Consider the following 26238-nt stretch of genomic DNA (forward strand, 5'->3'; position numbering starts at 1 on the left):
ATGTGTTTATTGACTTTATTACGATGTAACGGTAGTGAGGAGTGCTTATCTTGAACACTGGCATACAAACTACACAGCATGAGTCCATTTGCTGGAAGACATCGGCAATACACCAAAGATACTCATCTTTAGTGTTAGAGGAGGAGCTTCCTTCACTGTTTATTTTAGGCTTTTCTCATCGGTCTGGATAGTGGAAGTAGAAATCAGCATAAATAAGAGCAGACTTGTCTTGCCCTGTGCTTTTATTTTCGTTCCAGGTAATTGGACGGCTACTTAGGAGGGAACCTGTGGGGCACAACACAGATTCTTGGGTGGTGGGATTAGAAAGGGTGTCGGTCGGGGTGAGGAGACCTTTTTGTTCAACACTGTTTTCTCCTGTTTTCGAATAGAGAGATAGGTAAGACATCTGTACTTTCTTTTATTTATTTTGTAGTCTAGGGAAGTTAGATGACTTGCACAGATTGTCTGTTTGTTATTTTGGGCCAGACTCACCCTGAAGAATTTATGACACATAAACAACCATTGTTCATTATAAACTGCAGCATTGGTCCTAATTTGGGGGGTGGGGAGACCCGTCCGTCTGTTATGCTCAGGCTCCCCTTGGCCGGGTGTAACACGACATCGTTTAACCCTCCGACGTATCTCCTCTCTGATGTAACAGTCCTGCGTGGAGTTTCCCATGATGCCCCGGCCAGCAGACAGGAGAGTCAGGGCAGCATGACGTAGTTCTCGGCGATTTCCAGGACGTACAGGTTGGACCGCCCCGATTGGTCCTCGGTCTGACGCGTCTCCAGGACGACCATCCTACAGTGAGAAGGTCAGAGGTCAGGGAGGTCAGAGGAGGTCGAGCAACAGAAACAGTGGAGTTTAAACCCTCATAAACCCAATAGAAATCTCAACGTAAGTCATGAATGGATCGGGTCATACATGTCCGTAATGCAAATACAGGATATATTATAATATTCGTATATCGGTTTGGTCCAGACTGGAATACCAACGACTATTTGATGGAAGTCAGTGACATTTTGTGCAAGCCTTCATGGTTCTCAGAGGATACATCTTGTTGATCCATCTCCAAGTACATGTTTATAAATGTTGTCTAATACTTTGCATTGTGACCAAATACCTGCAAAACTCACGATATTTCCATAATTTAAGGATTTGTGCTATTTAAACACTGGAGGAAGAAGTACTCAAACTTTTACTACAATGTAAAAATACTCCTTTACAAGTAAAAATGAACGGTTTCATCAATGGCTAATGTTCCGTGAGGAATACAAAGGCCTAAGTAAGTAGTAACAAGTTAGAGTCCTGCATTGGTACTCAATAAAAGCAGAACAAAAGAGCTCCAACTGCAGAAACCAAAGCGACCACCACGGCAGGCAGTGAAGACACGCCGTACCTGCCGGTCTGCACCAGTCTGTAGATCTTTCTGTGGTCGGTGGTCTCCTCCAGCACCTCAGTGAAACCTTGTCCTCTCCTCTGCCAGCCGTGACGCCACACTGCCAGCAGCGTGTCCTCGAAATACACTGGACAGACACACAGAGTCACGGCTGAGCTTCAATCACCCACGGTACCACTCGTCACTGGTCAGCGGTGGTGGAGGAGGTATTTAGACCCTTCCCTGAAATAAAAGTACTAGGGCCACACTGTGACAAAAGTACAAGTCCCAAGTGCCCAAGTGTGTCCCAGCTAAATGATAGTGCAGTAAAATGTCCCCTCAGTGTTTTATTCTCATATATGATATTTCTGGATTAATATCACTGCTGCATTAACGTGTTTGTTCCATTTCACTGCTGTGGATGTTTTTAACTCCTTTTTATCCCTGTCGGTTAGTTTAATCTCCATAAGTGCATCATATTCTATAACATCATCACATGTTTGTAGCGTCGCTGTCCTGTGAGAACCACGTAAAAATAAGATAAACATCTGTTTTCAGTTTTGTGATGATGCATTTTCCAGCTGATCCAAGAGGAAGATTTTAAAGAGTTTATTTAGATTAAGAATAGGATGATTTTCGGAACATTCAAAGGAACGCTTCACCGTTCAGTTTATCACAAACATGCAACATCAACAATATCTGGAGATACGGGGTTTTCACTGGACCGGACAGGGTTGATCTGAAGAGTAACTAAAGTAATGTAGTAGATGTATGAAGTAGCATGAAATGGAAATACTGAACGTGCCTTTGTATTCAGTCCAGTACCTGATTGGTTCTGTTAGATGTTCTCACCTATAGACTGGATAGCATGGGAGAAGGTGTTGTCCTGTGTTGAAGGCCTGTTGCTCTTCAGCTCCCCCTTCAGGCCGACTATATGTACTGACTCTGTGGAGGAGAGAGGCTTCGTGTTGGAATGGCACAGACAGTAGTGCAGAGGAACTAGACCGACCATGATGTAAGTGGCCATGCTTTCATCACAGTATGGACAGTGCTGGGCGGGGGGGGGTAGTTGAAGTTCTTAGCCTAAAACTAAACCCGAAACAAAAATCCGTTTCAACTTATTTTTTCATATCACAGCATACACCTAATGGAAAAAATACCGACAGAATTTACATTTTTATTTCTGTGGTGTAATTTTTTTTGTCTTCATTCAAACAAGCTTTAAGTTACTTATTGACAATAAAATATAGAAAATTAAATATAAATTTGTGGTGGACAGGTGTACTGTTATTGCAAAGCAAATGAACTGAAAATAAACCAACATGTAATAAAGTATTTAAATAATGAGAAGTTATACTATATATACAGTTCTGTAGACAGGAAGTAAAACAAGTAGTATACTAAGGTGAAGTTGCTGCAGAAATACAACACACTAATATTACAATAGATACAATAATACAATGCTACAACAATACAGATATTTGTTTTATCCATCTGAAAAATATTCTGCAATGTGAGCACTTAAATATTAATGCAATGACTTACTTTCTATGAGGACCAGCAGTGAGCTGCTGCTTAACTGGTTTACTTGAATTACATCTTGGCAAGGTCTCTCTGTAAGCACACACACACACAAACACACACACACACACACACACACACACACACACACACACACACACACACACACACACACACTTAGTACTATTGCAGTGTATTTGTGATTGTTTTTATTTTCAACACGCCGAGGTAAATTGAGAGAGACATGTGTTACTATTTAAGTCTTGACAATGGAGGAGTGATGCAGCATCAACCTACCCAGGCCGGGCTTGGTGAACCAGGACGTGTTGGAGTTGAGGTTGATGTACTCCACAGTGACGGGCACCTTGGGGTTGGAACCCAGAGAGACGCCGATGCACACCAGCGGGTAGTCCTGCTGGGGCACCGTCACCATCTCGAACACCCGCAGAGGGTTGGGCAGGGGGAAGTCGAAATTCTGCGGGCATGAGATTTAAGAAATTACTTTTATTTTATATATTTTATTAGGTTTTGTTCAAGGGCACTTAGCGCCGCAGTCTTTAAGCCACAGCATGGTGCACAGCTCAGGGCCTGTTCCCAAAACCAGAGCCGTTTGATGGTCACCAGTCTACCGCGAACACTTACATTTAAGAGGGTCCATAAAATGCTTTATTTCCCTGCCAACAGTTGTTTTATTAGCCGCTGTCAGTGTTAACAGCCCAATAACAAAGGTAAAAACTGAGAGACAAAGATAGGCTCAAGGCATCCCACAATAATCATACATGCACAAAAGTATTAGCATCAGAATGTACTGAAAGTAGTGGACTAGAAAAGTACAATATTTCAGAGGAGTGGACCTGGACTTAAAACACAAATGTTATGACTTTAGACTCGAGTAGACCAAAGATAAAATAATAAATATATATTTTCTAAATGAGCCACGATCCATTTTCCTGAACCAACTAACACAGGGTCAGCGTGAAAAGGCTCACGTCTGGTCTTCTCCTTAATCTACAGCGATACTCTGATGTCACAGATTAACCAACATGCACTGCTTCACTTCTACGATGTCACACGTACCTTAATGAGCATGAATTTTTGCATGGGCTCGTACCACTGCAGCAGCATCACGCTGGCCTCCAGACCGCAGCACAGGAACACGCAGCCGCGCGGCACGTTATCTGCTGCAGGAGACACGTCTTTAGTCGTCTCTCTCTACAAATTAAAAGCCCAGAATCCTTTCTCATCATGGATTTTATGGTGAGATATTATCAGCAGCGTGTCGTGGGAAATTCAGTGACTTGTGAGGTTCTTCAGATGCAGAAACTGTCATCGGGTGGTGCTTGTACGTTACATGTACATCCACAGTGACTAAAATAGGAGAACAACTCTTCAGATGAGTGATCAAGAAACGCAATGTGTTGAAAATAACATGCTTGTATAGTTGAATTTATTACATTTAAGGGAAATGTACATTATGCCTAACTATCTTTACGTTTATCTACCCAGATATTTTCTGTATTTGGTATCAGCTTTGAATTTTTTTTAAATTCTCGCTACCAACTCACCAAATACACTAAATGCCACGGCTTAGTCCATGGCTCGACACTTCAAACTATGACGCTCGAGGTTATCCTCTATAAACCTCCAACGTAGAAGAATGTAGTTTTTTTCAGTCTTACTTATACCTAACTACCTGTTTAGGCTTTAATAAAAACATCGTAGTTTGAAACCAGTTGAAATAAGTCAGATAATTTTTTTTTCCGTTCAAGTAGTACACTTGTTACGTTACTTGCATATTACTTACTACTCTCATTACTTAAATGCGTAAGTCACACAACGACGGTAAGGTAACAGAGGGACATGAATAGCGGTCTCCGAGGTGGAAGTCTGTGTTTTTCGGCCCATCCTCTAGAAAGGCTCACACCCAAATGTAACAATACATAAAACATAAGAAATGTCTTTGCACAGACAATTAAACAATCAAACCCCATTTCTATTGTTGCTATAATTCAGTATATTATCTCACCAACTGAGCAGGTCTGGCATCCTTTGGTGTCTGGTATTTTACACGTCACTGCATTTTTCCTGAAGACAAAAGAGACATGTAGAATAAAGTTTTTAACTGGCACAAACAAATGTGGGGTTTCTTTTTTGTGGGGTGGGGGGTGTTTCTTATGAAACGAGAGAGATTCCCATGTTACCTTGGTAACAGCCTGTGAGTCGACAAGGAAACCAACCTATGGTCCTTCCGAGCCTGTTCGTACAACTCCTTCAGTGAATGGCAGTGAAGCTGCGAGGATTTACCTGTGAACACGCCACCAGACACAGTTTGGACGTGTATTAAAGTCACTGTTGCTTTAAGAGTCACAGCAGAACTATATTCGTAAACTTAAGTATTTTTTACAGAGCCACATAACTAAATGAGGATCCAAGTCTTAGTAAATGTACCTGACACAGACATGAGGACGTTATTAATGGTGTAGACCCAGGTACACTTCCCCGGATACAGCTGAAAGACAGAAAGAAGACGTTCATTCAGCCGCTGCTTCCTGTGTCGCTTTTAAAAGCACTTTGATTGATCTTCAAGCTTTTCTCTGCCCAAGCACGCATTATTTCAATCCGTCAGAGCAGATGGTCCGACTGATGGTCCGAGCAAAGTCCTACCAGCTCCATCGTGGCCTCTGAGCCACGCAGGTTCAGGGTGTAGATCCCTTCCTCCGCCCCCAGGATCAGGTGCTGGTCTGAGAGAGGGAATGAAGGCCGGTCAGACGCTGAGGATTCACTGTGAGCTCTATTTGTCGCATCCAGGGGCGTCGTTAGGCCGGTTTTAGGGGGGCTTCATCATACTTAACAATAAAATTACCAGCACTAGGACCGTGGGGAGGCTGCTGCGCTGGCTTTCTCACTCTGCCAAGTAACGTCTCTTGTCAATGACAGCCAGGAGTTGAGCTCAAAGTCAGTGATGCACGGAGTGAGCTTGTAAGTTCAGGTAGTTTAGTTGAAAGGGAAACTTAGAAACTGTCTCCATTGAGCCAGAGTGTGAACGGGCGAATTCGAAATACAAGAAATAACTATCGACATCTCTCTACTCTGCATTAATATATATTATTATTCTTTTTAAAAACATTTTAATGGTATATTTGACACTGAACTAGTTCATCTTTATCTCAGTGATAGTGTCCAAATGTGCATAAAATATCACTATGACCCTGAAATTCTGTCTCTAACAATGGATACCCAGCCCCCCCCCCCCGAAAAGACCAGGTTTACCGCTCCCCTTCTTTGAATCTACCAACGCCCCTGGTCGCATCGCATCACATACAACCTTTGGTAGCTTGGTTTTCCCATGTCGTGGAGCAGTTGATTCTGAGAGGGCAACCATGGAAGATCTTTTTAAAGTAGATCTGGAACAAATAAACACACACAGTATCAATACTGTTTTATTGGAGGGCATCGGTTTCATGATAGATGCCTTAAGGGGAGAGACATTTACATATGCAAGTTATGCACAGCCCGCATATACAGAACATGTGTGAGCATGTTATTATTTCTTCATATATAAGTTTTTTAACAAATTAATAATAAACAAATTTTTTAAAAGTATATGAAAACTAAAAGAAGAATAGATGTACCAAAAAAAAGACGGCAAAGTGACAGTTGTTTTATTCATAGCATCTTTTGTGTTTATGTAATCTGTGATTGTAATATAAGATAAAATAATCCTTTATAATATAACATAGAAGTAAATATTGTAATAGTATAATAATTATAATTATATTATAATATATAATATATATATTATTATTATTGTATATATTGTTATAAACATAATATATATAATAATAATAGAATAGTAAGTATATATATCAAAGAAGTAAAATATTAAGATAATGTATTATAATATGGTAAATTGTTCTGTATTTATGTAAAAAGGATACGAGATATATATTATAAGGTGAAAGCTAGTAATATAAAAAGTTAAGAAAGCATCATTTATCATTATTCTTCTGAAATATTTAGGGTTGAATGTTAAAAGTCAGGATTCTTTCCAGATCTCAACATATACTATAAACATGGAGCCTGCTGGGTTCAGACGGTGGACAGTTTCTCTCCACACAGTGGAGGTGACTCAAAGGGAGGAGAACGTCTGCAAGAGGAACAGGAGAAACTCACGGGTGGTTTCTTCATGACGGGGCTCACGCACTCCTGAGAACAAAAACCAGCCTGAAGGAGAGGAGACAATGGGTAGAATGCATTATCTACCAGCTCCTCCTAATTGTAGTGCAGTAAAATACATAAAGTATAAAGTGCCATAAAAACAAGACTCAAGTAAAAGTACAAGTACTTCAAATGTGTACTTAAACACAGCATTGGAGTAAATGTACTGGCACTCTAAGGCACAGTGTTACCTTCTTGGGGGTTTGTCTCTGTCTGCGTCTGTTTTTAGGGGGGAGATCAGGAGGAACGAGGTCTGCCGAGTCGTCAATCAACGAGGCGGGTAAGGAGAAGGGGTCTGGAACACACACACACACACACACACACACACACACACACACACACACACACACACACACACACACACACACACACACACACACACACACACACACACACACACACACACACACACACACACACACACACACACACACACACACACACACACACGTTGTGTGAGTGGATGGAAGGATGGAGCTAGACGAACTAGAAAGGAGCAGATCTCCGCCAGGTGTGTCTTCAATGACCGCTGCTTTAATGTTATTAATAATGAATACAGAGCAGCAGCTGGAGGTCAGAGATGCACTCAGCTGTGACATAACCCGCGTTGCCCCTGCTAGAGATTATCCGTGGACAGACACAGGAGGTTGTGGCGGCGGCTCACCGGAGAGTCGACAGTGTTGCGCTCGGGTCGTAGGTCGAACCTGTGTCTCGCTGGAGGTCCTGGTGAGGGGAACCGGGGCGGAGAGCGAGCACAGCTTCCTCGTGCCGTCGTTCTCCCACGCCACGCTCTCCTCTGAGCTGGAGGGAGCTTTGGGCTGCACACAGGGAACCGTAACAGCGTTAACTGACGCTCATCCAACTGAACGTGTGGCCCACAATGCAACTGTGATGACGCTGTTTTCACTTGTATGAGTGCATGCGAGTGAGTCGTGTTTGATCTCTTCTATTGGGAACGATCGAATCTTGATCTTAGTCATATTGTTCGTCAAACAGTGGTATAATTATCACATTTATTAGTAACGTGATAACATTTACCAACTGTCAACCGAGCCGTACTTTACACAATAAACTGCTGATCGTTTATCAAATATCTATGGAACTAATGTAACTATACTTCTACTCCACTACACCTCAGAGGGTGTATATATAGTAGTAAAACACTGTAAGGAAACCTTTTATTGCACAATGAATACTTTTACTGTTGACACTCTACAAAGTCAAATTGGCAGTAAAGAGTACATTTTAACACTCAGCCAGTGAACATAAGGTCCTTTATCTTTAGAGTGTTGAAGTAACACTGAACATATTGTTAACATTTCAGAGTTAACGCAACTCTGGTAAGACCCTCGGACTTGTGTTATTCAAAACTAATGCTTCTCGGTGTAATGTTATTTACATTACATGTCATTTAGCTGACGCTTTTATCCAAAGCGACTTACAATCCTGTTACATTCATACACCGTAGACACAGCTACAGGGAGCGGTTCAGAGTTAAGTGTCTTGCTCAAGGACACATCGACTAGGGCGGGGATTGAACCGCCAACCCCCTGATTGAAGGACTGACCTGCTAACCACTGAGCCTCAGTGGCTCTGGCTTATTGTTATGTACTCTTTAATTCTACTGTGTAGCTTTTCAACTCGGTCACGTTAGCCGTCTGCAATTCGATATTTCAAGACACAAAAACATCTCGATTGTAAGTTGAACACAGTGGAGAGTTATTTCTAAAATGTTGCTTCTGCTGAAATATCAACATTTGAGAGAAAAAAGTGATTCACAGAAACTTACTGCGGTCTTTCCAGAATTAAAACGCATGTGACGAAACTCAATTTGAAAGGAGGAGGAGGGGGCGGAGCTTCCCAGAGTGACACTGAACGTTGTCATCACTGGTTTTTTTTACTCTGCTCAATTTGCAATGACTCTGAGAGAGTCAATTCACTTGAACACTGAATTTTTAACACTGGGGAATTAACTCTGAATATTTACACCAACACTGGGGGCTATTTACTCTCGCTAGTGTTGTAATAACTAAAAGAGTTCATATACTTTGACACTGAATTTTCTACACTGGGGAATTTGCTGTGTAAGTAGTTTAGCTGATAACACTTGCATAGTTTTACTTAAGTAAGGTGCAGGACTTTAACTTTAACTTGTATTTCTTTCACTCCTTTCTTTGAGTAAAACAGTAATGCAAACATTCTGTAATCTTCAATAATCACCTTGGGAGGGAGTGGAGGCGGAGTTTCGTCGTCTGGCATCAAGTGACTGTTGGCAGAGAGAGAGAGCTGAGTCAGTCTGGTGTGTTCATGGTACAAATACACACCAATAGTTTGGGTTTTATTCAGACTGACCTGGGGTCCGGCATCGTGGGGCTGAGGAGGACAAAAGAAAGTCTGTTTTAATTATACGAAGAGGAAAGAAACACACGAGGACGTGACCTCCTGCCAAATAGAAACATTTTTGGTGGTGGAATGGAACTAAGTACATTTACTAGTAACTACTGCACAATTATGAGCTACTTGTACTTCTACTCCACAACATTTAAGAGGCAAATATTGTACTTGTTACCCCACTATGTTTACTTAATTACTTTGGTTACTTTGCAGGTTTGATAAAATATTTATATTACAATAAGTATTATAGATTATACTACCCAGCAGGAAATGAAGTAATTCAAACAATTTCCACCTTTAACTTTAAAGTATTATTATAATCTAGTGTTCATTTATGTATAAGACATTTTCACTTTGGGTATTTTAAGTACATTTGTATGCGGATACTTTTGTACTAAAGAGATATTTTTAATTCAGGACTTTCACTCCTTGCAGATTATTCTAAAACTGTCGTATGGCTGCTTTTAGTAAAAGTACTGAGTACATTGACTGCACCGTGTGGGCACCGTCAACTGTTGAACACTAAACATGACACAACATTTCACATTTCAGTTTATTCCGTTGAACGTGGTTTCCATGTTTTCTCACACGTCCACGTCGTCGTAGTCGTCGTCGATGTCTGTGTCCTGATCCCTGAGGCAGAAAAGAGAGATTGAATATTGTAAACAGATATTTCATCTTTTAAACTCATCTGTGACGCGTCTTTTACCTCAATGGACTCTTGCTGCTGCTGCTGCTGCTGCCAAGTGAAGCTCTTAACTAAAAAAACAACATGAAATCATCAATGTCAGGAAAATAAGTATAAACTTTTAAAACAATCCAACACTGCTCTAATTGTTGTGTTACGTTTAGTTTTATGTTCTTGTGATGATAATAATAACTATAGTCATAATAAAATGTGTTTACTTTTACAAAAACAAAAAAAAGCACTTTGCAGTACTGCCAAGGATAAAGACCGGCTGTGCACTGTGTGGAATATGTTTGCGTTCACATGCGTACTAATACAATTCTGCATGTATATGTATTTATTAAGGCACTATTTGTCTGCATGTATTAAGTGTATTGTGTGCCTATGTGTCTGTACATAGATCCAAAACATGTCGTCAGTTGTAGGTATGTGTGTGTACAACGTCTGTGTCTATGCATACATGTATTTTACACATACAACACAAAGATATCCTGTACAGTGCATTCTTGTATGTATGTACTATATACAGGACTGTCTCAGAAAATTAGAATATTGTGATAAAGTTCTTTATTTTCTGTAATGCAATTAAAAAAACAAAAATGTCATGCATTCTGGATTCATTACAAATCAACTGAAATATTGCAAGCCTTTTATTCTTTTAATATTGCTGATTATGGCTTACAGCTTAAGAAAACTCAAATATCCTTAAATATTAGAATATCATGAAAAAGTATGCTAGTAGGGTATTAAACAAATCACTTGAATCGTCTAATTAACTCGAAACACCTGGAAACACATTTTCAAATGTTTGATTTTGTTTTGCTGTTATAAATCTTTTTTTTTACTTGGTCTGAGGAAATATTCAAATTTTATGAGATAGGATTTTAGAGTTTTCTTAAGCTGTAAGCCATAATCAGCAATATTAAAAGAATAAAAGGCTTGCAATATTTCAGTTGATTTGTAATGAATCCAGAATGCATGACATTTTTGTTTTTTTAATTGCATTACAGAAAATAAAGAACTTTATCACAATATTCTAATTTTCTGAGACAGTCCTGTATGTGTTTTATCTGTATGGATGTACAAAGTGTGCGTGTGCTTCATATGCATACTATATGCATGTTCATTCGTGGATACTGTACATATAGTACACATCTATACCTGCATGTAAGTATATATGTATATAGACATTCAAATATGTATTCAGTTGCAAGTATGTAAAATATATATGATGCATATGTGTATAGATGTATGTCTAAGTAGTATTACTGTACTACTGACATCAAATATGTAATAAACTTACAGTTTCTGGTGGCGATTTGCTCTTCATCGGCCTCAGAGTATAAATCTGCTCCACTGAGACCACAAGCACAAGTATTTCACACAATGACACTTTTTACATGAAGTCATCGGACACATTTGACCAAACGAGTTTCAAAGTAAAAGTTTTCTTACTGCTACTGTCAGAGTGTGTCCTCTCTGCCTGGTTGTGTTTGTTGACAGACTGGATCCTCTTCAGGGTTCCAGGCAGCGACAACTTAAACCAACAAGAAAGCATAATGGTTCATTCTGTCACGGCCTTTGACCTCTGCTGTGGCACCCAGTTGAAAACAAAATAATACATTTTTTTATTAAATTTCAAGCATAAACTTTAGTTAAACGCACAAAAAATAAAATGAAAGACAATGACAAAACTAAATACTAGTATTTTAGTATTAGTATATAGTATTGTGTTTTGTGTTTTATTTTTATCTTTTATTTTTATTAATGCTCTGATGTGCACCCGCTGCTGTGATCCTGAAACTTCCCCAGTGTGGGACGAATAAAGTATTATCTCATCTTATTTTATCATAAAAACAAAAACAGTAATGGATAACATTTTTTTTTAAACAATGCTCACTTTTACCTCATCTATTATGAATAAATTAAGTCGGGATTATGATTTACCAGACTAATAATATCTATTAAGAGCTTTATCTCTCATCAAAGTGTCAATAAGCATCTGGTCAAGACCTCCATCTCGTCGTCCTCCGCCACCGGGCAGGACTTGTGTTTCTCAGGTTGTCGAAACTTCTCCAGCAGGTCCAGGGTCAGCTCCCGCTTCAGGTTCTGCCGGGTCAAGAACACGTTCTGCAGGGGAGGGGACGAGGTGGAGAGGAGACACGGGAGGCAAAGGGTGGAGACGGGGACAGAACAAGTTGTCTCTATGTTCACATTCAGGACTGAGGCTGTGTAACGCTGAAGTGCAGCGTGCAGTGTGTGAGCAGTACTGACAGAGAGCATCTTGGTGGCACTGGGTCTCTTCTTCGGGTTCCTCACCAACATGGCCTTTACAAAGTTATAGAACATGGAGGACCTGCGGACAGGAGATATGTAGCAGGAGCACTTACAATCTTTAACCCTCCTGTTACCTTAGGGTCAATTTGACCCCATTCAATGTTTAATGTCGGTGTTCTTTCGGGTCAATTTGACCCCAGGCAGTTTTTCACTGTGTCAAACATATAATAAATATCAACTTTTTTATATATTTAAAAGGCTATTTAGGTAGTCAACAAACAAACATAAAGTACCTCACACTTAAACTTGGGAAACAATATTCATTCTAATAATTTTCTGGAGGTTTTAATTGCTGGGGTCAAATTGACCCCGAGGGTAAAATATGTCAGTAAATATAAAGGTAACAGGAGGGTTAAACATTGAATGGGGTCAAATTGACCCTAAGGTAACAGGAGGGTTAAATACTTAAAATAATGGATGATTGTATTGGACTTAAATTAATCTGCTAATGCTATTGAGGACATTTCCTGTTGGCTGGTAGCGAGTCAAGTTTTCATTATCTGACCTTCATTATTTTTAAAGAGCAACGGTGTTCTAGATACTGCAGTGTGCTTCACGTGGTATAAATAATAAATATAACCTGTTTTCATTTACCATTTAGCCTTGTCCTTCAGTTTGGGAGGCTGGTAGCCGTTCTTGGACATGAGGAACAGGACTCTGCAGGACAAAAGCACAGGCGATGCCGATCTGTGTGGGCCTCTCTTCATGCACATGAACGTCACATACTCGTACATAGGCCCGGTCCATCGTAAAATGGATTCGATGTGTACGGTGGAGGCGGTGCCTTTCAGTGTGCGCTTACCGCAGCGGGTGGATATCAAACAGCGGCGGCTGCAGCTCTGCCAGCTCGATGGCGGTGATGCCCACGGACCAGATGTCGCAGCGTTCGTTGTAGCCTCCTTTAATCTCCACTGCTGCCACCTCCGGAGCCATCCTGAGGACAGGAGGGAAACGGCAACGAGTGACGGTCGCGCCACAGATTCGGCGTAGTATAAGAAACGATAGTCATACTACATCAAACATCGGACCTGGCTGGGTCTGATGCCATGGCCCTGCTGATGCCCCGCCCACTCCTCCTCCCTACCTCCATCTGCCTGATGGATCGTGGAGGTCTGGATCGTGGTCCATGACTACTACCAACTATTCATCCACTCGGTCATACTCATTGAATGTGTTGTAACTCTTTAATGATTCCTTATGATCATATGACATCTTTTGTTCTGTCCATCCTGGAGAGGGATCCTCCTCTTTTGCTCTCCTGAAGGGTTCTTCCCTTTTTTTTCCCCTGTGAAAGTTTTTTTTCTATTTCTTAGAAGTTGTTCCTGATCTGATGTGAGAGGTCAAAGGTCAGGGATGTTTATGTGTACAGATTGTAAAGCCCTCTGAGGCAAATTTGTAATTTGTGATATTGGGCTATACAAAATGAACTGAATTTAAAATCAAATTACAGTTATTTTGCCCTTAAATGTTTATTTTGCCCTTAAATGTTCAGATTCAGGTGTTTTACAATTTACAGGACCGTGCAGGAGGCTGATCTCTGGGTTTGGACCTCACCAATATGGCGTCCCGATAAAGGACATCCGCCGGGACAGAGTGGCAGTGATCTGAGCCGAGATCCCAAAGTCAGCTAACAGAGGGAACAAAAAAAATAAATCATCAGAACCACAATATCTTCTCATTTAATAAAAAAAGAATACATTTAACAAGAGTCTGAATGCTTTTGTATATCTAATATTTGTTCAGCGATATAATATTTGTCGTGAAAAAACACACTTTCTTTTCCTAAAAAAGAAAAGGAAGTTTTTTAAATTTAGCTTTATTTGGATTAATTCTGGTGTTTTCAATGCACGCGGGAACACGATTATTCTACCCGACCAGGATTAAATTGTCGGCGACTTTGCATTCACGAGGAAATCCCATGAGTAAATATAAATTCTAAGAACTTGTGAATGAAACATTTCGCAGCCGTATCAATATCAAGTGTTACATTATCAGTGTAAAGTCTCGTGCTTAGTTAACACCCAAACGAGACAAGGTTAGATGTGTGACCCACACCTACCCAGACGGACCTCTCCATGGTCGTTGAGGAGGATGTTTGCACCCTGGAGGCAGAAGAGGGCAAGAGAACCGTCAACACAGACACGACGGGACAGACATCCTATCACCTATACATTACAAAATCACAAGTAAAATCAATAAAATCAGCAATCAATTACAGTTGTCTTGTTTTCATCTTGATCTCCACTGCACTCTTAATCAACTTGTGTTTACTACGGAAAAAATAGAAAAGTTAACAAATTAAAAGTCACCTTGATGTCTCTGTGAATTTTCTTCTGTGCATGCAGGTAGTCCAGACCCTGGTCACACACACACACGCACACACGCACACACGCACACACACACACACACACAACTGAGTTTGTTCCCAAAATATAAGCTTTTATTATTCTTTTCACCTATTAAACCCAATTCAGCACTGGAGAGCAAGTAAATAATGAAGGGAACGCAATTGATTGTGGGAATGACGTATTTTAGTCCTGAAAATGATTAACTGCAGCGTCAGATTATTAAGAGTAAAACCTCAGTTAATTAAAAAGGTGTGACTTTACCTGCAGCATCTCCCTGCAGATGTAGGCTATCTGTGGCTCAGACAGAGGACCAGTCACTGTAATAATGGACAAGGTTCAGTATAAACACTTCGTAATGTTACAGGCTGACTTGGATGTTTAGTGTACCAGAACTGAGGACGACAACGTCAGAATAAAAGTATTTCTGACTTTCGTAAATTTGGATTATAAAATATTTCAGAGGCAACCTGTCAGCTACTCTACAGTGAATAATAAGGTTGACCAAATTATCTAAACATCTAGATTTGAAAACATTTTGTTTTGAGTGTTTATATGTCTACTGCATTGTTAATTCACAATGAAATTGTATTTTAATAGTGTCCCTTGCTTATAGGGGGCTGGGGTCATGGGGGCAGCAGGCCTAGCAGGTCAGCTGGCCCTTTTCTAAGAGGGTGTGTATGTGTGTGAGTTTAGAGACCTTCCCGAGAGTCAATCAAGGGGTCAGAACCGCCCCATATTTCACACACTGGTGACAACATAGATAAACTGGTAGATCGAGAGCTTTACCTTTGACCTTGAGAACGTTGATAGACTCACTCCCAACCCCGGAGGGTGCCACTAACTGTTTTCTAAAACATTCCTTCTGTGAACTCTACTCCAAAGTATAATGGAAATAGGTTTCAAGATTAGTAATGCTGTTTACCCCAATGTCCTACCCTACATATGTATGTCATAGTTGGTGGAACTTCAAAGAAGATGGCACGAATGAAAATGATGAAACAGAAGTTGTGTTGTGGTTTCAGAATGATGGAGAACAATTAGAAACTAAAACAATTAACTATCCTGTTTTTCCGAATTATTTCTCCAGGTGACTATAATACTTTATAAGATAAGATAGAACTTCATCCAAATGAATGACATATAAAAAATAAAATAAAAGTTATATAAATGTTATGGAATAAAAATTACAATATTTTATATTTTTATAACAGTTGTACAAAATATTTAGTTGAACGAACTACTCAGGTAAAGTAAGAAGTACCTAAAAATGTTGATAATATATATTTAAAAAACCAAAACTCCTTAAGGCAGCTACACCTAAAATAAAGGAACAAAGGTTATATAAATGTAATGGAATAAAAAATACACACACACACACACACACACACACACCCTGGTAGATATCCTGCAGGGAGCCTCCTCCACAGAACTCCATACAGATCCACAGTCTATCGTCTCTGTGGACAGAAGACGAGTTTCAGTCATCGAGCAAGAGCACACTAGCGATGAAGAGAGCACACGAGCGATGAAGAGAGCACATGAGCGATGAAGAGAGCGAGGGGGAGCAGAGAGACACCCGGCTCACTGGATGTAGCTGCCGTAATAAGCCACTATGTTGGGATGTTTGCAGCCCTTCACTATGACGATCTCCTGCTGGATGACAGAAAAATCATCATCTGTGGAACCAGACAGAGAGAGAGAGAGAGAAAAAGAGAGAGAGAGGATACAATATTGATTATTTCTGTCACATTCACGTTACATACATGCTAGCATGCTGTTAGCTGCTCGAAAGACCACGTCTCCGAGCTCCTGCACCTTTTGAGTTTATTGTTGGTAACTTTGGTCAAAAGTACCTGCTACATAAAAGTACTCTGTAAAGATGGAGCACCAGTTGATGTGCAAGTTATTTTGTATAATGAAATACTTGTGACCTGGCATGCTAGCGTGGCAAGGCCTCTGAACACCTCAAGTAAAATCCAAGCAGCTCAAATATGTTTTCAATACAGTTCTTGGGTAAATATACGAACCTGGAAATAGGCTCTTTACCGACATTCAAACATTTAAATGAAACTTCTCACCTGCTTCCATCTTGATGACCTTGATGGCAGCCAGCTCTCCGGTCTCCTTGTTACGGGCCTGAACACAAAGAAACATATAGAGGCGATTGTCTTTACTCACTTATATAATAAATATCATATCAATGGATTATAATGATCGATTTTGAACGTGAATGTTGCAGGAGGTAAACATGTCATTTTAACTTTTTAAGTACTTAAATCTAGCTTAATCTATAATAATACATAATATTTTACAAGTTGATTTATAATCTGTTTTCAATCACAATGTGCAAAGAAACTTACATCTAGCTTAATCTATATAATTACATAATATTTTATGAGTTGATTTATATTCTGTTTTCAATGTGCAAAAGTAACTTTACAAAAGTATAATATTTGCTGTAAAAAGTATAATATTTGCTGTAAAAAGTATAATATTTGCTTCCAAAATGTCATGTAGTTAAAGTATACAGTAAGATATAATGGAAATACTCAAATTAAAGTATATCTAAGTACAGTGCTTGAATAAAAGCACTGTAGGCTACTCAGATTCCACAACTGGTCATGTTATGACAGAACTTTGTAAATTGTAAAGCGCCAGCAGAGCTTCATTTGCATGTTTTCTGTGGAATTAAAACAGACAAATACTCTCACACACACACAGACAGGAACATTTCTTCAAGATACCAAACTACAAAATTACCATAAATAATATCTTGAGTAATACCATAACTTAAACCATAACTAAAAAATATAGTGCAATTTTCAAATATATGAAGCACTATTGAGGATGTTCTTTTGAATATATACAATCAACCCTTATAATAAATATAAAATAAATATATGAATACAAAATGTATATATATATACATTTTATATATATTTATTTTATATATATAGAAATTATTTACATATATATGTGTATATAATATATATATACATATAATATATGTATACATTTTATATATATGTATATACATTATTTATACATATATATATATATAAAATGTATAAATACGTTTTTCACAGTTAAAATATATTTAGTTATGTTTAGTTTTTCATCAATATGTTATGTGATATTAAACACGTCGATTGGTAGATTCCTCAATTCTGAGCCGGAGAGTTTTGTTTATCGTCAGAGAGCAGATGACATGTTCCAGTGAGTAGTTGAGGGGTGAAAGCAACACTGAAGATGGAAACTCCACTCAATTGAAAGAAGTGTGTTAGTGTGTGGGTGTGTATGTGTGTGTGTCATCAGAGACGTCACTGAGAGGAAAGGCACCCACAAGTCAACATCCAAACACACAGACACACACAAGCTGGACGTCTCAGCAGAAGCCGCAGCAGCATTTCCATCTTGAAGTGTGTTTTTTTTCCTTTCCTTTCTCTGATCTCTATGATAGCACCAACACACACATGCTTACCTTACTCTCTCACACACACACACATCAAGTGTGATATCATAAAATGGTTTCACTTCTCTTTGCTCATTCGCGCTATTCCTAAACACAATACAACTAGCAAGCTGGTTTGATCACGTCAGCCTACAATCCACCCCAACAAGAAACAAGAAAGGAGATGAGATCCTGAGACGTTTGTGGCAGTTGGACGGGGCAATAGATGAGCGAGGCGGATGGTGACATTCCAGCAGAGTGACAGGAGTCTCAGTAGCGTGAGTGTCGTAGGAAGAAGATACATTAATATGATAATCCATGATTCATTTGACTGTGGGTTTACTTTAAATTAGATTAGTCCTTGAATACATATGCATCTCACAACACAAGTACAAATAAAGGACATGTGCCTCCATGAGAACACACACACACACACACACTGGTGTTTGGCATAAGAATCTATCTCTCTTCCTCATTTCTGGGTTAAAGATAAATCAACACCAACCAGAAATTAAAGCACATTTCATTCTCAAACACACACACACACACACGCCCACACACGCCCACACACACACACACACACACACACACACACACACACACACACACACACACACACACACACACACACACAAACACACAAACACACCAGTTAACTTGACTCTGCAGGCAGGTTCTGCATGTAGTCCGCTGCTCTTTTATCTCACTTCTTCATTTTTTGTTTTCCTCTGAGGTTGCACACATACGCACACACACACACACACACACACACACACACACACACACACACACAAACACACAACACAGGTGCAGCGCACAGCGCCTGTGAGGCCTGTCACCAGAGTTGCAACGTGGTGAACAACAACTCTGACTGCAGCTCTGTAGCACAAACCACATCTGATAAAGGAGACTCAGGCGTTTACTGTAAGACGGAGGAACACCCGGAATCGGTCGGATGCAGCGTTTCAGTCAGTTCGGTCAAGTCGGAGTCAATTCCAGAAGTCGCAAATGACTGCGCTTTCATTAACTGGCGTGAGTCTCTACGGCGGCGCTGAAGCGCAATGCGTCAGGGCAGAGGGGACATTTGTTAACTTACTGAGAGATGCTGCGGTGAGCCGTTTGGTTAAGGACACAGGGCTCCTGTGGGTCATGACCTTAATTCATATGTTCATATGAGTGTGTGTGTGTGTGTGTGTGTGAGTGTGTGTGTGTGGGGGGGGTCAGGGGTTCAGTGACAGGTGAAACATTGAAACACAAAAGAATCCTGGAAATGGCTTTCAGGAGGTTTCTGTTTGTCCTTGTCGTCGTACTCTCATATTATCAAAACACAGCTGCCAACTTTTCAAAAAACCTTGGAGTGAGATTTTGTCGGGGGTGCCCAAAATGTTGCCGCGCATGCAGCCACACACGTTGGTGGCTCAAATATCAGGACATTTGATTTAATTTGGCGTTGTACCCATGTTGTACCCTGCATTCTGGCCTGGCAAAGGTCTTTTGCTACCTTAAAGAATTTAAATGTTTTTTAATAACTCTACTCTCATTGACAAAAACATGCCTAATTCTATTGCACAAATGTCCTGTCTTTATGTTAAATTCTTTAGAATACATTTTACTTGGTCAAAGTGTTGTTTTGAATTTTTTTTAGAGGGTCCTTTTCCGAGGCCTGCAAATAAAAAGATAAATGCTATGTGGGCAGCCTTAATAAACAATGCTATGATGTTTTGAGCATGCAGGATACCAAGAGGTTAACAAGGTGCTCTCCTGCTGCTTGTTATGACAGCTGAGCTTACATTCACCACACAAAATCACACGCACAAACACAACACATTATTTCAAGATTTAAAGTTTAAGAGAGTGAGTACTTAATTGAACCACATGTCATTAACAGGGCTCTCAAGTTTTTAAGACAGGCAAGAGTGACATATATATCCAGGATGCTCTATTTTCATTGGTTGCTGGATTAAATCTTACCCAGATACAACAGATACGTTTTTTACTGATTGGCTGTTGTGGAGCCCATTTCTTTTTTTGGATTGGCTGATAAGTGTCTCCTCACAGCAGGACTCCAAGGGAGCGCTTGATTCCTCCATCGTGAGGGCAGCGCGGCTCATGTTTGCGCGCTGCGGCACATTAAAACATTAAATAACCGAGAGTTTGTTCACCGTGAGAAATACGATGTGTGGCGGGAGTGCGGGGTAAATAAGATGTCTATGCAGCGAATAGGTTTATAGATGCGCTCCTTAGCGCCATCTATCGTCGCGGAGTTTGAAAAGAAACCAACGCGCCTCGGCCGAAAATCAGAATTTCTTTTGCCGTGAGAAATTGGTTGTGTGGCGTGAGAGCGTGTGAAAACATGCAAAAGCGTGTGTCACACGGCGAAACCGTGAGAGTTGGTAGCTCTGATATTTGTAAATAAATAAAAGGTAAAGAGTAAATCACTCCTTGTGCAGTTTTGGAATCAGGGACGGCGTGTCAAGTTTCTACTTGAATAGTTTCTTTTCATAATAAACTTACTACAGTTTTCGCTAATTACACTTCCAAACCTCTGTTTTGACCTGGATCTGATCCTGTGTGCTGCTTTTGGGTCCACGTTTTGCCCTCGCCATAACACAAATTCTAATAATTATAAACGTAAAATAACTACGCTCCAAGGAAGTTACATTACGGTAAAATAAGTCCATGTTGACTTCACATGGGAGATGAACAGCTGTGTACTGCTGATCCCAGTAGCTCTGTACATTTTTATTATTATATCTATTGTGCATATAATACATTCACAAGATTCACAGTTTACTTTGAAACTCGGGCTTGAGATATTCTTTTTATTTACATACGGTCACGTCCCGGGCTGTCCCTAGTGCCGGCTAGGGTGGGGCAGTGCAAGTGAGGAGTAAAAACAGGCCAAATTGAAAGGTTTAAAAATAAAGGGGAATGTTTATTCATTCAAACAAATCAAAAAAGTAAATTTCTCAACAAAAAGCGTCCCGGGGAGTAAAGGGTTCTTTCAACAAAAAACTTATCGTAGCAAAGTCCATATGACAAAGTCCTCCTCTTGTTAGTCCACTTGGGTCGTGACCTCGTCCTGGATGACCTTTCACACCTGGCTTGTCCAGCTCCTTCCCTCCGTGTGCTCTCCCCTCTGTCTCTTGGGGCGGCTTTAGCTCAGTGGGGTAAGAGGGCCGTCCTGCAACCGCAGGGTTGTGGGTTCGATCCCCGCTCTCCCCATTAGTTGCCACTGCTCCTTAATGACTAAGGATGGGTTAAATGCAGAGAACTAATTTCCCCTTGGGGATTAATAAAAGTGTATATTCTCTTATCAAGCGGTAGTTTCCGCCCGAGCGGCCATTTTGTAGTGTGGCCGCTGACGTTCGGCGTTTCTCAATTCAAAGTACACGAGTACAGACTTGTGTTCTTTTGGAGTCTGGACTTGGGAGTCTGGACTTGGGAGTCTGGTCTTGGGAGTCCAGACTCCGGAGGACGGGAGGACGGGACGACGGTCTTTCTGCGATTGGAACAGCAGCTGACTTGATGACGTCACCACATCAGCTGTTCTTGCTCCTGGGTTTACTCCAATTATTCACTGTAAATTATTTTTTACAGTCAAATAAACAAAACATCCTAAAATGACATTCCGTGACTCAACAACAGCAGTATTTATAAAAAGTCAACTGTCAGTAGTTTATTTTCTCCTCCGCTACTGTTTCCGGTTGCTGGTGAAATGCATTCTGGGATATCGGCTGGCCAGAGTACGCACAAGTCTCCTCTGATGCATCCTCCGGAAAGTGGGAGGATCAAGTCGCATCCGGGCATTTTGACCGTGCTTTGCGAGAAGCGAACTTTGAATTGGAACATGTACTCGGGCTGCGACTGATGACGTTTCACGAGGACACAAGTAGAGGAAAGTACGCACAAGTACGCTGATTGAGAAACGCCGACTGAGTGGGAATATAGCGTTCCTCCACTACCTGTCCCCTTGTGATGCCACAATACGTTTGAGGCTGATTTGCTGAAAGAATCTCGGTTGTATTCCTCTGCCGATCAGTCAAGAAGCAGTTCAATGTCCAAAATCATCACTTGATCATTTTATTCTATTAGATATTTGTGCGAAATTGTCATAATTAGCTTATCAGTTCTTGAGTTATGGCAAAAAGCTGTGTTTTGATCAAATAAACAAGCTTCAACGCAGTAAACAAAAATGCAATAGTAATGGTGACTGCACAGGCGGCCTTCACGGCGTGCTGCTGTCCAACCGGTACGACCAGCTACTGCTTACGGCACATGGAGTGGACGGAGAGGAAGGGTGAGGCAGAAAATGCTGTCTGGTCGCATTCCACCAGTGAGCTTACAGTTTCATGTTTCTTGTTTCCAAAACAAAAAAAAGTCGCCATGAACTAGTTGATGAACAGTTGCTTCTATTGTCTTAATCTCTCTGTATTATACCATTTCTTTAATTGTTTTTAAAAATGTCTTAAACATGTGTTAAAGAGGCGTCCGAGACTAAATGAAGCGATAATGTATGTATATGACTGTATAATGTATGTATATGACTGTATAATGTATGTACATGACTGTATAATGTATGTATATGACTGTATAATGCATGTATATGACTGTATAATGTATGTATATGACTGTATATTGTATGTATGACTGTATAATGTATTTACATGTCTGTATAAATTATGTACACGACTGCGTCATTGGTTGGTGTGACAGAGGATTTGTATGATTCATTTATATTGATCTTTTTATGTAGTAACTCATCTTCTTGCACACGTAGCAAAATGCAATTTACATCACGTTCCCAAATTAACCGGAGTAGTCAAAGCCACCATAGTTCAAATCTCGTGGTTAGGGTCAACTAATCCAGTGCAGTTACCGCATCCTCCTCTGACTGTCCACGTCTTTCTGATCCTCCTCAGGAAGTGTACTCCCTCCTTCTATTACTTGAGCATGAAAACTGCCTCGATCGTTCTAAAGTGACATTTTGGGTCCGGAGTGGCTACCAACCCACAAGAAAAGCGAACCCTTTCAGATTCTTGTTCATTTTCTAAATAGGCTTTACGTCAAACGGAGGCTCATTACAATATTCCATCACCATCAGAGTGTCTCCACCCACGGCTCGAGAACTACCGTTGCAAACAAGCAAGCCAATCAGAGCAGACTGACCTTAAAGTCAACAAGAGACCAGCACTGAAACGGAGCGTTTCAGACAGAGGGTGAATATCCGCATATATTCAGACAAAAAGCATGAGAACAATATAGTTTTTTCTTAAAACATTAAATGACGTATGTCAACATAATCTGGCCGAAATCGAAATCCCATGTAAACCTGAAAATGCATATGTTCCCTTCAAGTAAAAGGCTGAATCCCACGCTGTTAAAGTCTTACATTCAGAAATGTACTTCGTAAAATAATGTATATCTTTTAAGAAAAAAGTATGAATATATTATGGAAAGTATCCTTCTGTATTATTCACTTCACTCCGCCCTCTGAGAACCACGTATATCAAAAAAAAAAGAAAAGCTGATCCAAGAGGCTTTTTAAAGAGATTATTTAAGATTAAAGATTTTATTAACACATAAAGGAACACTAACAAACACTCAACATCAACAAATATGTAGATGTAGCATATAGACTACCTCACATTTTGACTTAAGTACAGCCCTCCAGTTACTGTTCATTTTTCACAACTGATCTCCTTCATGACCAATACACTCACATACACACACAGGCAAAAGGCCTCCTCACTAACTGCCCCTGATGATGCAAAAGTGTCGCATTTGTAAGCTGACCTCAGCTAAAACATGTACTTAGGTGCACGTACACGTGTGATCGTATCTGCGAGTGGCTGTATGTGTGTTTGTGTCCATATGTTGACGAAGACCAACGATGCAAATCTCCCTCTCTGTAAAACAGAACAGCGGGGTTTCCTGAACTGTTTCGAGGAAGTGTGCTCGCTTTACAGTCAACCTGCTTTGCCTCAGCAACATTTGTGTTGCATGACTGTAAAGCCTGATAGTCCCCATCAGCAGTGATCTCACTGTTACTGCACAAAACACTGTATTAAGACTTAAATACCTCAGCTCAGTCTGGGGACCTTATGCACTGAAGCAATGTAACCGAGTTAAACCCCACATTTCCTTAAATGAATACTAACCAGTCTAAGAGGCTTAAACCTGACCAAGGGTATTACCCGGGTGGCAACCTCCGAGTCTGAAGAGTCGAGCAGATGCGAAAGTGTCTTAAGACATACATTCCCTGTACTGGCCAGCAGGGGGCGACTCCTCTGGTTGCAAAAAGAAGTCTGGTTGTATAAAAGACAATGAACTACCGACTCTACTTCTCTCTTACTTTATTCCCCCAGTAAACATTGTAAACATGAGTTTATGGTCTCACTCTGTAGTTTCAAATCTTCTTCAATACAGCGTGATGTTCATTTTGTAAATTATGGTCCAACAGACCATAGAGCAGGGTATGCTTTAGGGGCGGGCTTACTGTGATTGACAGGTTGCTGCCACTACGCCGTATTTTGACATACATTTAAATGCCGGACAGGTTCTGCTGTTTGATCGTGGGTTTAATTCTAACGAAACATACACAAGCAACTTTGGGGTTTTTAGTCTTTCTAATGACTTATTTTCACAGCATTCTGGTTCAAATGCAGCTTCCTTGATAAACATGTTAAACTGTACTTGTCTCACAGTACATAATTAAAAAGACTGTGACCACAAATCTTAAATTGGTTGAACTGGATTTGTAGATTTGAATAACATGTAGTTTGAAAGACAAAAATAAGAAAAGAAGTCTGTCCTGAAGTATATTTTGTATGTACTTGTACTTAACTTTTCGTGGTACTTTTATGTTTCTCCTCCACTTCATTTTGGAGGTAAATGTATACTTTTTAATCCACCACATGTATTTGATGACTTTAGATTCAGATTCATAATATGTAATAGGATCTAATTAATTATAAAGTATTGTTATAGATTAAACTCCCTAACAGTATTGCGTACCTTTACCAGCTGGAACATTAAAGTGATGTACATATTAATGCATCATTAGAATGTATTATTATTATATATATGATTCGGAAATGGGTGGGGGTGAGTGTTTTTACTTTTGGTACTTTTATAGTTTACACTGTAGTATTGCTTCTTTTACAGTAAATTACCGGAATACTTTCTCCACCAGTGGTAAAGTATTTATTGTAGACTACACTGAAGAACAGATAACTGAGCAACATGTAAAGTAGCATCTCCTTCATACTAATGAATTTACTTTTAAAAAGCCTTACATTTCTATTCCATCTGAAAATAAAACACAATCTCTTCAAACTGTTTTCAAGACTGAAGAGAATTAAAGACATTTGTTGTCAATCTAAAATCTGGTGACAGCACAGGTATTTTAAAGCAGTGCCTGGAGGCTCTGACCTTGTAAACGTCCCCGTATGTTCCTCCTCCGACCCGTTGCATAATCTCAAAATCATCCTGAGGGTTCCTGGTGGAGATATCCAGCGCTGCCCTGTGTGGGAAATCCATTTTGACTTTTGACGTTGCTAATTTGACTTCACGTCTCATGGGGTCATCGGACCCTATGAGACGGCATAGATCCTATCTGCCTGATGGATCATCGAGGTCTGGGTCGTGGAATTCCTGCTACCGACTACGCCACTGTCCTGTTGAGACTCCGCCCACTGTTGAGACTCCGCCCACTCCTCCTCTCTACCTCCATCTGCCTGATGGATCGTGGAGGTCTCCATCGTGGAATATGCCTACTATGAACTATTCATACACTCTGTCACATTCATTGAATGTATTTTAACTCTAGATCTGTCCTTCTGTACACATTACATCTATTGTTCTGTCCATCCTGGAGAGGGATCCTCCTCTGTTGCTC

The 26238-nt window shown here is 40.2% G+C and overlaps 1 protein-coding gene across 1 annotated transcript; it reads right to left on the minus strand.

The window, feature by feature from the left end:
- Positions 1 to 25912, minus strand: LOC130211026 (mitogen-activated protein kinase kinase kinase kinase 5-like). Its single transcript, XM_056441610.1, has 32 exons — positions 25773 to 25912; positions 16966 to 17023; positions 16473 to 16563; positions 16280 to 16344; positions 15149 to 15204; positions 14849 to 14896; positions 14599 to 14641; positions 14094 to 14166; positions 13342 to 13473; positions 13134 to 13196; positions 12477 to 12558; positions 12216 to 12332; positions 11658 to 11739; positions 11506 to 11558; positions 10224 to 10273; positions 10103 to 10147; positions 9473 to 9493; positions 9341 to 9386; positions 7785 to 7938; positions 7312 to 7415; positions 7076 to 7126; positions 6228 to 6306; positions 5567 to 5643; positions 5351 to 5411; positions 5104 to 5206; positions 4929 to 4987; positions 3980 to 4083; positions 3200 to 3377; positions 2927 to 2995; positions 2234 to 2326; positions 1403 to 1529; positions 1 to 804 (listed from the first exon to the last, which is right to left on the minus strand). Exons 1-32 carry the CDS (start codon positions 25878 to 25880, stop codon positions 708 to 710), a joined length of 2589 nt encoding a protein of 862 aa, XP_056297585.1. The 5' UTR covers positions 25881 to 25912; the 3' UTR covers positions 1 to 707.
- Positions 25913 to 26238: the final 326 nt, after the last annotated feature.

The sequence above is a fragment of the Pseudoliparis swirei genome, chromosome 20 (assembly GCF_029220125.1).
Source record: "Pseudoliparis swirei isolate HS2019 ecotype Mariana Trench chromosome 20, NWPU_hadal_v1, whole genome shotgun sequence".
Classification (NCBI taxonomy): domain Eukaryota; kingdom Metazoa; phylum Chordata; class Actinopteri; order Perciformes; family Liparidae; genus Pseudoliparis; species Pseudoliparis swirei.

Excerpts from the sequence above, each read along its gene's own strand:
- LOC130211026 (XM_056441610.1), bottom strand. The coding sequence starts at position 25,880 with ATGGATTTCCCACACAGGGCAGCGCTGGATATCTCCACCAGGAACCCT. Across the intron at positions 16,345-16,472 it reads TATTACGGCAGCTACATCCA|AGACGATAGACTGTGGATCT; the intron begins GTGAGCCGGGTG and ends TTCTGTCCACAG. Across the intron at positions 5,412-5,566 it reads CAGAGGCCACGATGGAGCTG|CTGTATCCGGGGAAGTGTAC; the intron begins GTAGGACTTTGC and ends TCTGTCTTTCAG.